At 42.6% G+C, this 13,990-nt stretch overlaps 1 protein-coding gene across 1 annotated transcript in view; it reads left to right on the plus strand.

Annotated features, from left to right (window-relative positions):
• Window positions 1–13,990, plus strand: part of GRAMD1C (GRAM domain containing 1C) — a 50,632-nt gene that overhangs the window by 19,315 nt on the left and 17,327 nt on the right. The window contains exon 5 of the mRNA XM_074983559.1: window positions 12,144–12,287. Coding sequence (XP_074839660.1) covers window positions 12,144–12,287 — 144 coding nt within the window. The remainder of the gene's footprint in view (window positions 1–12,143; window positions 12,288–13,990) is intronic.

A 13,990-nucleotide genomic window follows, 5' to 3' on the forward strand; every position in this document is an offset into this window, starting at 1 on the left:
TAACACGGCTACCTCTCTGTTACTATTTACATGTCGTGTACAGATCCTTTCATGGTGCAGTGTAACAGCTTGTTTCTTTTACAGTTCATGTGCCATATACCTAAATTACATGCATTTTCCATTACAGAGAGATTTCCTATAGCAGTGAAAGTTGCAGGCTCCATCTTTTTGAGACCTTCTCCAGTTTTCTTGTCTGTCCTTGACCCTAGTTTTAGATACTCTTTTCCCCTGCATTTTGAAGACTGTTAAAATGTAACCAGTTGACTCTTTTTCCTATTCACCCAGCTGGGCAGAAAATGTATCTAACATTAAAAGAGGGCCTATCTTTGTTGCTGGTATCTTAACAGTAACTTTTAAGACTAGTTGTGACTATTTCACTTCTAACGTTAAGCAAATAAAATATGACAGACCCAAGTATATTCAAGGCCTTTTATTCAAGACAGAAAGCCTCCTATTTTTGCTTCTTGACCATCTGTTTTCTAGGGTGAGTTCTCTGTTTATTCTTGATTTTTCTGGTCCTGCTGCATAAACTGGAATGTGATTAAGGTTTAGCCTATTCATGCTTGGAATTTTTCCTGTTTCCCAGTTTCTATTTTCTTCTAGCCTGGCCTTTGCCAAACTTTGAAAGCTGAGCCCTCCTCAGAAAGCAATTGCAACTGTCCTTCAATCACCCCTCTTGATTTGGATGTCACCAGTGCTCTTTGGCTAATCTTTCATTGCTCACATGTTCTGTAAGTGTTGTGCTTCAAACTTTGGGAAATGCAGTTCTAGCAGGGGCAGTGGGGAAGGACTACAGGTCTGTCTCTCCCTTCCCCCAGCAGCTTCTGGATTTTACTTCTTATTAGAGCATCAATTAATCCTGAGACTGCCAGAGTCTTGTCTGCACTAACGGTCCATTCCTTGCTTTCACTTTCTTAGCTTTGCCATTGTTAGCACTAGTGTAATTCTTTTCTATCATTCTCTAGCGCTGACAAGGCTTTAATAGTGCCTAGCTGTCTGGTGGCCCAGGGGTATGGGTTTCTACCTTTTGGAATCATAATCAGTTATGCTTATAAGAAGCACATGGGATCTTTTTCAGGGGAAAAGGCAATGTGCTGCATTTATTGAAGGTACAATATGAACACTCTTCATTTGCATATTGCGTGTATGTGTAATATGTATGTGTGTGTATGTATACGTATGTATACAGATTACATTCACACACACTCAAGCAGACTCCGTTTTGTAGTTGTTACCAACAGTTCCTCTCCCCAGCTAGCTTCTCTGGCCAGTTAGATAGGGGAATGGTGGAGCCAGGCACTGCCGATCCAGACCAATGCTCCAGTGGTGACAAGATGAGACCCAGGATCCTCCTGCAAGATATCTTAGGTTTATAGCAGGTCCCCTCTCTTGCAAAGTCATGTCATGCTTACACAAAATCTGTGAGAGTCATCACATACATATGCAGTTACCTGCTGTGGCCCTGTTTTCTGGGTGTTTTCTTAATGCTGCCACATTCATCTTCAAAGGGGGGCGGGAGGGGGGGGCTTCCAAAAGCAGATACTGGCTGCTGACTCCCAGGGCTGACCATATGTCCCATCTTCCTGCAGTGAGCCAACATCACAGGTTTTATCATCCTTGGATCTGCCTTCCATCCCCTCCCCAACCATTGCAACTGTCCTGAGGTGCTTGCCTTTCATACCTTATCCATTCACATCTCTTTCTTTCTAGAGGGCAATCAGTTAAGTAAAAGGGAAAGGTATAGTACCAAAGAGTTAATGCAGAGTTTCTACAAAAAGATTTAATACAGAGTCCTATGCATTTCTAGAAAAATACTTAATTCAAAGATTATACACACACACATATATGTATACACAGAGTTTCTATATAAAAGGGTTTAATACAACGTTCTATTGAAATGAAGGTTTTATATAGAAAAACTTAATACAGAGATTATATGGAGATGATCCACACTCATATGTAAACAATTAATACAGAGATTTATGATTAATAAAGAGTTGTAATAATCCTGGGTTCAGATCCTACAGCTGCCCGCCTTTGACACCCCTCTTGTAACTAAAAAAAACTCTGAACAAGTTTCAAAAAGACAGTACACCCATCACTTGATTTACGAACATAATTCATTCCATTAAAACTGTCTGTAAGGTGAAAATTCATAAATCGAAAATAAAATTCTCATTCATTTCAATGTGAAAAATTCTGACTGATTCCCAGTTCCCAAAAGATTGCCCAATATTTTTTCACATGTTACAGTACCATAAAATCATAAAAACTAAGACCAGTGCTACTTTATTGCTTTTTTATGACATTCATTACCACTAGTCTGTTCCTAGATAGTGGTGAAGAAGGTGGTATTGAAGTGAATTCCATGGGATTATCTGCATCATGACCATAAACAACTCTGTAGTGACTTAAACCCTAATTAAGGAAGTTGATCTTCTGCTTTTGAGGTCGAGGGTTGAGGATCAGCTGATAGTGATGTGGGTTTAGGAGGAGGTGGTGAGGTTGAAAAAAATGCTAGAATTGCAGTTTTGTACTGCAGCCCTCTTTTTTCTGCCATAAAACTCCTGATAGCATCAACAAGACGTCCTGTGTCACCTTATAGACTAACAGATGTTTTGGAGCGTAAGCTTTCGTGGACAAAGACCCGCTTCATCAGATCTGATGAAGCGGGTCTTTGTCCACGAAAGCTTACGCTCCAAAACATCTGTTAGTCTATAAGGTGCCACAGGACGTCTTGTTTTCAAAGATACAGACTAACACGGCTACCGCTCTGAGACCATCAAATGGCTTCATAAATTTGGTGCTTGCATGTTGACCTCCATTCTAAATTTGGGTTGTTGTCATTGAGAGTTTATGTAGCTGCCTCTAATGCACTGAAGAATTTTGAGTGGTTTGGTGTCCAGTGTTTATTGTGGTTCATCTACTTCTTCTCCTCCTTTTCTGCTAATCTTTCTGCATCCAGCTGAATTAATTCTTCATTAGTCGATTCTTCACCATGTGACAATAACAGGTCTCAAATATCATCTGTCTCTCCTTCATTAAATACTGCTTGAGTTGCCAGTTGCACAAAACAATTTGAATGTCTTTTACTTCACCCTCAAAACCACGGAAATCATGAATATATTTCAGCAATAGCTTTTTACAAACACCATTCATGATACTTTTATTTCATACAGTTGTGATACTTCCTATAGCCATCTTGATGTAGTAATTCTTCCACAACTACTTAATTGTTGGTTTGTGTTCTCCATCTGATGCAGATATGACACACCTCATCAACAGTTCCAGATAGTAAGCTTTAAATGTATCAGTGATGCCTTGATCCATTGACTGAAGGATGGAAGTGGTATTTGGAGGCAAAAAAACACTTGAATATTATTACCATAGTCTTTGACTTTGATAGGATGATCAGGAGCATTATCAAGGATCAGCAGACATTTATTATCCAGGTTATTTTCAGAATAATATTTAGAGATGAATGATGAAGGGTAACTTGTTATGTAATCAGCAGAATCCTGCTTTGTCACCCAGGCCTTTCAATTAGAGCGCCAGACCACAGGTAATGATGCCTTGGTTAAGCCTTTTAGCACCCTCGGATTTTTCAAATGGTAAACAAGGAGAGGCTTCAGTTTCTCATCTCCTTTCAAATTTCCACCAAGAAGTAATGTCAGTTGCTCCTTTGAGGCCTTGAATCCTGTTGTTTTTCTTTTATCCTTGAAATAAAGGTTTGAGAAGGCATTCTTTTCCAGAAAAGTCCCATTTCGTCAACGTTAAGTATTGCTTTGGAGAATATCCACCTTCATCAATTATTTGTTGCAAAGCGGCTAGGAAAAGGTTAGCTGCCTGAATAGCAGCAGATGCTGCTTCACCTGTGACACACAGACTATGATAATGGGAACACACTTTTAAAGCACTCAAACCAACTGTGGCTTTCTTTGAACATTACTTTGTTGGCCTCAACTTGCCTGTCTTCCTCCACTTTCTTCTTTAGGTCGTCAAACAAAGGCAGGGCTTTCTCCCTTATGGGCCGTGTCTGTACTTGGGCAAAACTGTGAAATGGCCATGCTAATGGCCAAATCGGAGAATACTGATGAGGTGCTGAAATGAATATTCGGTGCCTCGTTAGCATGCCATCAGCTGTGGCATTTCACTCGTGTAGCCTCTCTACACACGGGTCCTTCTCAAAAGGACCCTGCAAACATCGAAATCCCTGATAGTAATATGTATTAGTATCCTCTGATTAGCGTGGCCATTTTGAAGTTTTGCCCAAGTGAAAATGTGGCCCAGATGAGGAAACTCGAAGGCATGTTGCATTCATTATGGCTGTTGATCCAATGTATTGGAAGTCTTTTTCAAGTTTATCCATTATTGCATCCTTGGCCTTTGTTATTCAGTACAAATTTTAGCTCCACCAACATGCGTTTCTGCCATTTCTTTTATTTTTTCTTTCTGTATGAAGATCATATGCACTGTTGGTGCTGCCAAGTTCATTGCCAAACATATGTCTTTCGATTGCAGGCCCTCTTCAAGTCTTTTAATAACTTGAAATTTGGTAGCCGCAGATGTTGCTTTCCTTGGTTCCTTGGCTTTAGTGATAGCTCCTGAAGAAACTGTTTCACATCTAGGACCTATATGATCACAAATAACAAAGATATTTGAAGATTAATATCACTCACAATCAAGATGACACGAATACAAGGTGCATGAACCAACTGGGAAGAGTTGGGCTGCCGAGGGGCCTGAGTGAGCCTCATACTGTTTTCTGCTGTATTCCTCCACATTCATTACTTACAAAGCAGATACTCAGACAAAGACTGGTTCTTCTTGTAGCAAAAATATGTTTGTAAATTGAAAAAATGGGTATAAACTTACATTATTTGTTGTAGCAACAATTCATAAATCGAATGTTTGTAAATTGAGGGATAGGTGTAATAAAATCTAATGAATTTAAAAAGAATAAAAAATAAAATCTAATGAATAATGAATAAAATCTAATGAATAATAAAATCTAATGAATTTAAAAAGAACCCCCCCCACAATCCCAAATGGTATTTACCTCAAAAAGGGACTGTTGCCAGACACTTCATGACTCCAGTGACTTTGCTTTTTGCTAGCAATTTTACAGCAGTTTGAAACCATAAGATGGTACACAGAAAATAGACTGTTCAGTTTTATCAGTTACAAAAGAGGGATAACTGGAAGTGTCTTGAATTCTTTGTTTAAAATCATAAGACACGTTTATTGTCTTTTTTTGGTTTTAATTTCCATTTTTAAAAATGAGAGTTGGGATGAAAGAGAAAATCTGTCTGTCTGTACACAGGTGTTCGCTTGAATGTCTAACGTGAGAGCCATGTAAGTGCAATGAATGTTTGATTTTTCTCACAGGTAGGTAGGATCACACATTTGAAGTTTGGGATGACTGAAATTTGTTCACAGTTCTATTTGCTTGGTTGTGCATATTTCCAGACAAGCACTACATGTGAGGAAAAGGAACTATGTATCTCAATATGTTGCTTAAAATGGTAATAAAAGCATTATAGATTTAGTATACAAATGCTTAGAGTTCCTTAGTTTTAAAAATTGTTTGAGTGATCTAAAATTTAAATAAATTGAAGCTTTTTATTAGTGAAAATACCAAGGATTTCCTTTCAATGTTGACACAGAAATCATCTAGAAAAATTTAATATCACTTTTGAGGTGAGAACAATCATGTAAATGGTCAGCCCAAACATAACTAATGTTAACTGCAGTCCTAAAATATGCTTGTGTAGAGTGCATGATCGTGCTCATTCATTCTACTGCATGCCTGTCTGGGAAGAGGTTTTCATGATTTCAATTCCAGTTTTTTCTGCTTGTCAGGGGCTCTATACTATGTGCACAATGTGGGTGATATGTTTCCAGTGCAGTGGAAATCTGTTTGTTTGGTTCCTTATCTTTGCCCCAGCTACTTCTGGTTGCCAGGTCTCTCTGTGTATACAGTATTGGAGGGGTAGCCGTGTTAGTCTCGATCTGTAACAGCAACGAAGGGTCCTGTGGCACCTTATAGACTAACAGAAAAGTTTTGAGCATGAGCTTTTGTGAGCACAGACTCACTTCAGACTCTAGCATCTGATCAAGTGAGTCTGTGCTCACGGAAGATCGTGCTCAAAACTTTTCTGTTAGTCTATACGGTGCCACAGGACCCTTTGTTGCTGTGCATACAGTGTGGCTGATAGGTTTTTTTTTCCATTGACGTGGAAATTAATTTACTATATGTTGTGCTCTGTTCTTGTCAGATTGTTTTGTTTTCCCCAAAGTTCATTTGTCTGGCGTATATTCTTTTGTGTTTCTTGTGCTGTCTGGAGTTAGGGGATTTGAGCTGAGGCATTGTTTGAAAGGCAAGTGATGAGATTTTTCACAGTATTCTTTTTCTACATAAAAAGAGGCTAGAACTCAAGCCCCAAAACACCCCCCGTGGCCTCCCCAGCTCACCTCTCCTCCTCTACAGCTTCACCCCTGCTCAACCCACCTGGGCAGCCCCAGCTCAACACCCCGCCCCCATGAAAACCCTCTGCACAGCTCTGCAGCCCCGGCTCAACCCACTCCCCCACTCAACTTCCTGGGTGGTCTGGCTCAACCCCCCTCCCCCCCCCGCATGGCTTTGAAGCCCCAGATCAACCACCTGCACAGCCATGCGGCTGCATGGCCCAACACAGCTCAGCACCACCCTCAATCCACTCCCTTCCCCAGCACAACCTCAACCCACCCCCTCTCTCAATCTACCATGCGTGGCTTCACGGCCCAGGCTCAGTTCAACTCCCTGTGCCCTCATAGCCCTAACCTACCACCAGGCTTAACCCTCCCCAGCTGCCTTCCCCTAACCCAGGACTCCAAAAGGAGCACCATGGGCTCCAGCTGCTTCTCCGGCTGCGCGTCCCCTCGCACATACAGTCGCAGGAGCAGCTCCCTGGCCTGTGCGCTGAAAGAGCAGGTGTCAGTGTTATTGGTTTAAAGGTCCAGCTGGCCGTCAAGCCAATTAAATCGAGTCCTGCTCTTTCCCCTGCAGGCAGGGAGCCAGAGGTGGAGTGGGGGCAGCAGCAACCTTTTAAAAACGGGGCCAGGAAAAAGGGTGACGGAATGCAGTTCTACTGGCGAAAAAAGCCCTGGATTTTCACTACCTGTGTGTCTTCCCAAGTGTCACTCCTTTTTAAAATAACTATATTAGTCACTGGGAAACGCCAATATCAAACACTTGTTAGTGGCAATGAATTAAGGATAGTATAAACCATTTGAGGATGAGGATTCCTACCCAGCATTAATATCAGTTGGTATGCAACAATACGTTTTAAGTATGTTTTTCTTATTGGGAGATACTTTATTTTAGTAACATCAGACTCCATGTAGATTGGCTGGCATCCGGTAATCAAAGGGGATATTCATGAACAACTGATACAAGAGGCAAAGGGAGGTAATGCCTCCCCTGGGTCTTAGCGCTCAACCTGTCCCTGTGCCCTATCCCTGTTCTGGTAGTTCCTGAAGGCTCCTACAACAGGCCATTTGTTGTAGCTTGCAGAAGGGTGGTTTTGTTTACTTAAAAGTGAAAAGTAGCAGAGAGGTAGCCGTGTTAGTCTGTATCTTAATAAAACAAGCAAGCAGCCATGTAGCGCTGTAGCTACCTGACTGCTTTTTTTGTTTTGTTAAAAGTGAAAAGTCTTTCAGTTTGCCAGATCTATTAACATAACATTGAACCTTTGAGAGAGCCATGTACTAGGAATTAAAACCATTTAGCTGAATTTACTGATAAAGCCAGTTGTACATTACTGTGTCTACAGGACCTTAGTTTAAAATTTGCTTTAAATATTTCATTAGTTTGTGACAGTATACAGTGGAGCCTGTAGATATGCCAATTCGACTTGCATGTTTCTCATTTTAACATGAGTCAAGGGGGAGCCCAGCAGCAGCTCCAGCCATAGGGAGTTGCCAGGGCATAGGAATCCCCAGGCATTAAGGGGGATCCGAGCTGGCAGAGCACAGCACTCCAACAGCTCCAGGAAGCTGTCACCGGGGCTGGGGAATCCAGCCCCCCTGTGGAGCTGGTGGCCCCACCACCACCTCAACTTGCACAAAATTCAAATTATGCCTGGTTCCCCAGGAACGTAATTCACGCGCAAGTCAGGAGTCTAGTGTATAGATATTTAGATACCCAATCTGCGTGCTCAGCTTTAGCCTTAAAGGCTTGGCTCTTCAGACGTAGGCTTTAAAATAAATCCTTCAAAAGACCACCCTTATACAAAAATACACATTGAAGTTTTAATTACTATAGTACAAAAACTTGCTTCCAAAGTCTTCCTGCCCTTTCTATCCATCTCCACACTCGTTTCACACCTACCCTGCCACCATTGGCAACAGCCCTTAAACAGACAACATTCCTTTTCTTCCAGCTACGTGGACCAGTGGGTTTCCCTTTCACTTTTGACTATTTGATGAACAAGTTTAAGAGAAGCTACCACCAAAATCAGTATCTTACTAAGATATGAAATCCTTTGTTGTGCCTAAATCTTTGGAAATGTCATTTAACATAAACATATAGAGAAATTTCATAATCATGTCCTGTTACGAAAATCACAGAAAGTAAATTAGCGTTCCCTTTTTCTAAAAGCAATGAAGTTTGTTATGCATACAATAAGAGCCCTGACTGAATAATTTCAAATAATGTATTTGTTTCAAAGAATTTAAATATGTAGTACAGTAAACCCTCAATTTAACAGACTAATGTGGTGGGGGGGTGTCTGTTAAACCTGAAAGTCCATTAAATCCCACCCCAACAGTCTGCCCAGCTCTAATCCGCCCCCACCCCTGAACAAAATCCCAAAACCAAAAAACACCTGGAGTTCGCCAGAGCTGTTGCTGCTGGACCCGTGGCTGGAGGCACCTGGCCGCATGGCTGGAGAGAGCCACCGTCATGGCCTGGAGGAGCCCCAGCCACTGCTGGAGCCGCCACGCGCCCCTCCCACCAGGAATGGGGCATGTATGCGAGTGCCCACCTATGCACCCCACCTCTGGTGGGAGGCACGCATGGCGGCTCCAGCAGCAGCAGTCCAGGCCCGGTGGAGGGTTCAGCCGTGGTGGACTGTGGCAGCTGGAACCAACAACCCCTCCATCCACAGCAGTGGCCACTCTCATAAGCCACCTTACTCCTTTTTGCGGGGTGGGGGTGGGGGGTGTGGCGAGCAGCCTTTAAGATTTTACGGGTACCAATTAAGTGGACTTTGGGAACAATGGAGGGCTGGCAGATGTCCGTTGTTTCAAAAGCCCACTAAATCAGGGTCCATAATATTATTGTACAGTAAAATTTACTGTAATGTAGAATTATTTTTGGGATGACTTAAGAGTATATTTAAACAATAAAATCATCTTAGAAGTACTGATTAAGAAAATAAATTATTCTGTTAGTCTTTAAAGTGCTGTATGCTTTTTATTAAGTGATGAGCTTTGGTGGAACAGACCCACTTCTTCAGATCTGGAAATTCTGCTGACAGTAAATGGCACGAGAATTTAACAGAGAGAGAGAGAAAAAAAAAATTAAATGAAAACTGAAGATGCAGACTAACATGGCTACCTCTCTCTGATTAACAAAATGTAAAACAGAAGAGGGATGCACCATGAATACCATAATATTTAATGTTCTATTCACAGGCCCATATGCAGGAATTCCTTGTGGGGGGGTTGTCCTTTTTATGTAAATATGGACCATCCACCTCATAGTGGGCCCTTCCCTTCTCCCCCTGTCCTTGGCTCTCTAGCTGGCCCTGTCTCCCTTCAGCCCTGCTCCCAGTTTGGCTTCCTCGCTCCAGCCCTGTCTCTGCTTGGCCCAAAGATCTCAGATGCTTCGGTGGTTTGAGCATTGGCCTGCTCTAAACCCAGGGTTGTGAGTTCAATTGTTGACGGGGTCATTTAGGGATCTGGGGCAAATAGATCAAAAAAGGGATGGTGCTTGTTCCTGCCAAAAGGGCAGGGGACTGGACTCGGTGACCTCCTAAAGTCCCTTCGAGTTCTATGTGGTGTGTGTGTGTGTAACCCCCTACTTAGCCCAAACACCCCCATCCCCTGCTTAGACTGATTCCCCCCCACATCTGAACATAGTCCCCTGCTGATCCCAAACACCCTCCCCACACTCCTAGCTTGGTCAGAGAACCTCCCCCACATACCTGAGCTCCTCCCAAAGATACCCCACCTCTCTGGCATGAGGTAGATTACCTGGGTCACAGGTTGGGCAGCCCATGAGGGGTGTGAACACACCCCTCACTTCCCCTGACCACTCTGAGTATGGGCCTGATTCAGCAGGACAACTGACTTGCCCTTATTACAAACTTTTTGCAAATAAATCTCTGATTAAACTTCAGGTTCTATCACAAAATCTGTGACTGAAATTTAGTGCTTTTAATTAAGTACCTTCTACATGTCCAGTCTTCGCAATCTGGGATGCAGTGGAAAACATGCTCTCTCACACTCTCTTTCTCTCTGTCATTTGCTGGATTTGTGTTCCAAGATTTGGTTGGAGCAGGGGACAAGAGGGAAGGTGTGGGACAGTGGGAAGGGGGCGGGGTCTACAAGGAGCAGGGTTGGAGAATGGGTGAGCCAACAGGCTGGGGAGCTTCCCTCCCCAGGCAACAACTTTACCCCCTGTCCATTTATGCCAAAATGTATAAAGTTTGCTCTCTTTATAAGGATTAAATAGACCTTATAAAAGCCCAGAAGTGGGATGGGGTTAGATGTTAAAGCTATCAGAACTAACATGATACATGTATCAGAGGGGTAGTCGTGTTTATCTGCATCTACAAAAATGATGAGAAGTCCTCCTGTGTCACCTTTATAGACTAACAGGTCTATTGGAGCAAAAGCTTTTGTGGGCAAAGACCCACTTCGTCAGAAGTGCATCTTTGCCCATGAAAGCTTATGATAAATGGAAAGCTCACCCAAAGTCTGGCCCCAAGGACGTTTACCTGGAACTCTACCCAGCTCTGTCTGTAAATGTCCTCCTCTAGGCTTTAAACACACCCTGAAGCCCTGGCTCCTTGCAATGTATTTCAGTACAGCAAAATTCCAACCGCAATGAATAATCTGTTTACAGAATTGGTGGCTAAATAAGCATCTCTACACCTCGTCTTCATTTTCTGGTCAGGTCCCCCCTAATTACAAATGGAGAAGCATATCCTGTAATCAGAACATAACACAGGAAGAGACATGAATGTGTTTAGGTAAACCTCATTTTAGTCATCCCCCCCCCCCAGTTTGGGATGTAAATAGGGCACTCAGCTTTGAATTCAGAACCCCAGAAGTTTAAATGTGATGGCATCATAAAGGTAATTATTGTTTTGTATCACGTGTCTGCATATCACACCTAGAAGCTTTGAAAGGGACAGATACAGGACTAGAATAAGAGCTGGCTGAAAGCATTCTGGGGGCAGGGCATAGGAGAGGGGAGGTAGAGAATAGATTATGAGCTGTTAAGGACACCAGCCTCTCTTAGACAGCAAAGACCTCCCCTTTATCAACTCTGAAACTAAAAACTCTAAAGCTTATTGGTTGTAGCCAAGGGTGAAAGTAAAAACAAGTAAGTCAGCAGCTTCAGAATGAAAGTCTGTAGTGGAGCAGCACTGGGGCTCCCTAGAGACAACAGGGGTGAATGTGGAAGGAGGAGAAAGCCTTCCCTCAGATCTCTCTGTTAAAGGGTGGCCAGTGTAGGGCAGGTATGTGTGCCCCACCCAGGCTTACAGGGTGGGAGCATAGCCACATACATCTCTTTCCTACAGGGACCCATGGTTGGTAAGTAAGATTTTTAACCTGACAGAGACCATGTTATTGAAGCAGTAAATGATAGAGATTGATTGTCGCTAACTGAGCCTTTCTGTCTAGCAAAGTACTGGTGAAAGGAGGAGAAGATGGTGAATGGGACTTGTTGGAAGATCAGCTCTGGACTGTTTCATAATAAGTGATGTGCTGTTAGCTTAGTGGGAGTGGAAGGGGATGTGCTTTACTATTTAATTACTGGTTGAGCCATAATAGAAGCTCAGACTCTGAAATTTCTTTTTTTCACTGCAGGTAAGTGATGTGGCCATGATCCATTTCCTTAACCTGTTCTCTCTCTCTTTCCTTATCAGCTAAGGAGACTGTGTCTGAGAGTGATCTTCATGGGAGACTTCTTATTAATAGAGTTTTCCATATCAGCGTGGACAAGATGTTTGAAATACTTTTCACCAATTCCCATTTCATGCAGAGATTTCTCAATACCAGGAACATAGTAGGTAATATATTTTCTCCTTTCAGTTTCTGTAAAGATTTTTGCTGGATGAATTACCCTTTTAATCTTGGCGAGAGAAGTGTTTAATATAGCCTGAGAGGAATAACCAAAACTCAACAGATTCTGCCCATAAAGGGGAATTAAACCTGTTTTTTTATCGTTCTACTTTGAATGTAAAACTGGTCCTTTCTGTCTCACTGTGTCCGTGAAGATTTAAAGCTCTGACGGAAGCAATAAGTGTTGACACATTTCTCTCTTTTTTTTGCCAAGACCAGCTCATGGACAATGAGCTGGAGTCTCTTCTATTTACTCCATCAGCATCAGAATTCTTAGCTCCTGTTCCACGGTAGGAGTAATCAGTTACATCTTATTAATGACAATAGCTAGCCCAGGAGTCATTGACGGAAGAATGTGAGCGTACAGTTTTGGCAGTGGCCAGGAATCGTAATGGGATAATGACAGGATCTTTATCACAAAATTGTTCTGATTCTAGATAAAAAAAAAATCTATCTGATTTACCAAGGTGTTTACCAGACTAGATTGAGTAATCTCCTGGGTTTTACAGCTCTAACTTGTGTGTGTCCTCACACCACACTCTCTTCATTGTTTCAAGCCCATTTGTTATGTCCTAGTTAATATCAATTTTTAATGTTGTCGTATCAGGGCTTATATCTTTCTGTATGTGCTGTACTTTGCCTAGCATTTTCTGGTGCTGTAAAATAATGGTGGTTGTGTAGGAGGCAGGATTCAAAGAGAAATGAGCTTGACTTTTGGATACAAGAGTGAATGTGCAGGGCTGTCAGAAAAACAGTCTTTATAAAAAGAGTATGTTCATTCTGGAGTTAGTGAGACAATGAACACAGAAACAATACACTCTTTACATTTTTCAGAATAGAACCTTCACAGTACACTGTAATATTCCAATATTAAAACTAATCAAAGAGTAAATTATTTAAAGTCTCTGCTTTATTGATTAGGGTATAGGCTCAAGAGTTTTGTGTGTTAAATCATGTTATATTCAAGTAATGGTAAAGTCCATGAAGTTTGCACAGAGAATAAGTTGTGACATCCCACTAAACTACACTCAGTCGTTAATTTTCTGGCCAAGTGTACATTTTATTCAGTGAGATCACAGAAGGAGAAGCTGAATTCCAAAAGAAAGTAAGATTTGTTTAGTATCCAATTTAAAGCAAATCAGCGAGAATCATCTCTTTTCCTGAGGTTAAAGAACCCTATAGTCATCCTAGGCCAGTGGAGTCCAATAATTATAATTCAAGGAGTGTGACAGTCGTGGTTATGATCCTTGCATGTTTGCCCCAGGCTCCCCTTCCCAAATGAATGCACCCCCTTCCCAACTCCTCCCTCATCAGAGCCACCGCCACTGGAGCTGGCGCCGCCAGGGTTGCAGGATCTGCGCTGGTCCAGGCCAGGGCCTTTGGGGCTGGGCTGGCCTACTGCCGTGCCGGGGCAGCAGGAGCCGTGCTGGGGCTGAAGGAGCCACACAGCTCCCGGCTGGAGCCATGCTGGGGAAACTGCTGCAGGGCCTGCCTCCGCCACTGCCGCCATACGTGAATCCCACCAAGTGGTGGGGAGTGTGCGTGGAGTGGGCAGAGAGGCGCCCTACGTGTGTGGCTCTGCTGAGTCGCATTTCACCACACCCTCGTGCCCCATTTGCCCCATGTGGCAAATGGGGAGCATATTGGATGC

This window comes from Carettochelys insculpta, chromosome 1 (assembly GCF_033958435.1).
Source record: "Carettochelys insculpta isolate YL-2023 chromosome 1, ASM3395843v1, whole genome shotgun sequence".
In the NCBI taxonomy this organism is placed as follows: domain Eukaryota; kingdom Metazoa; phylum Chordata; order Testudines; family Carettochelyidae; genus Carettochelys; species Carettochelys insculpta.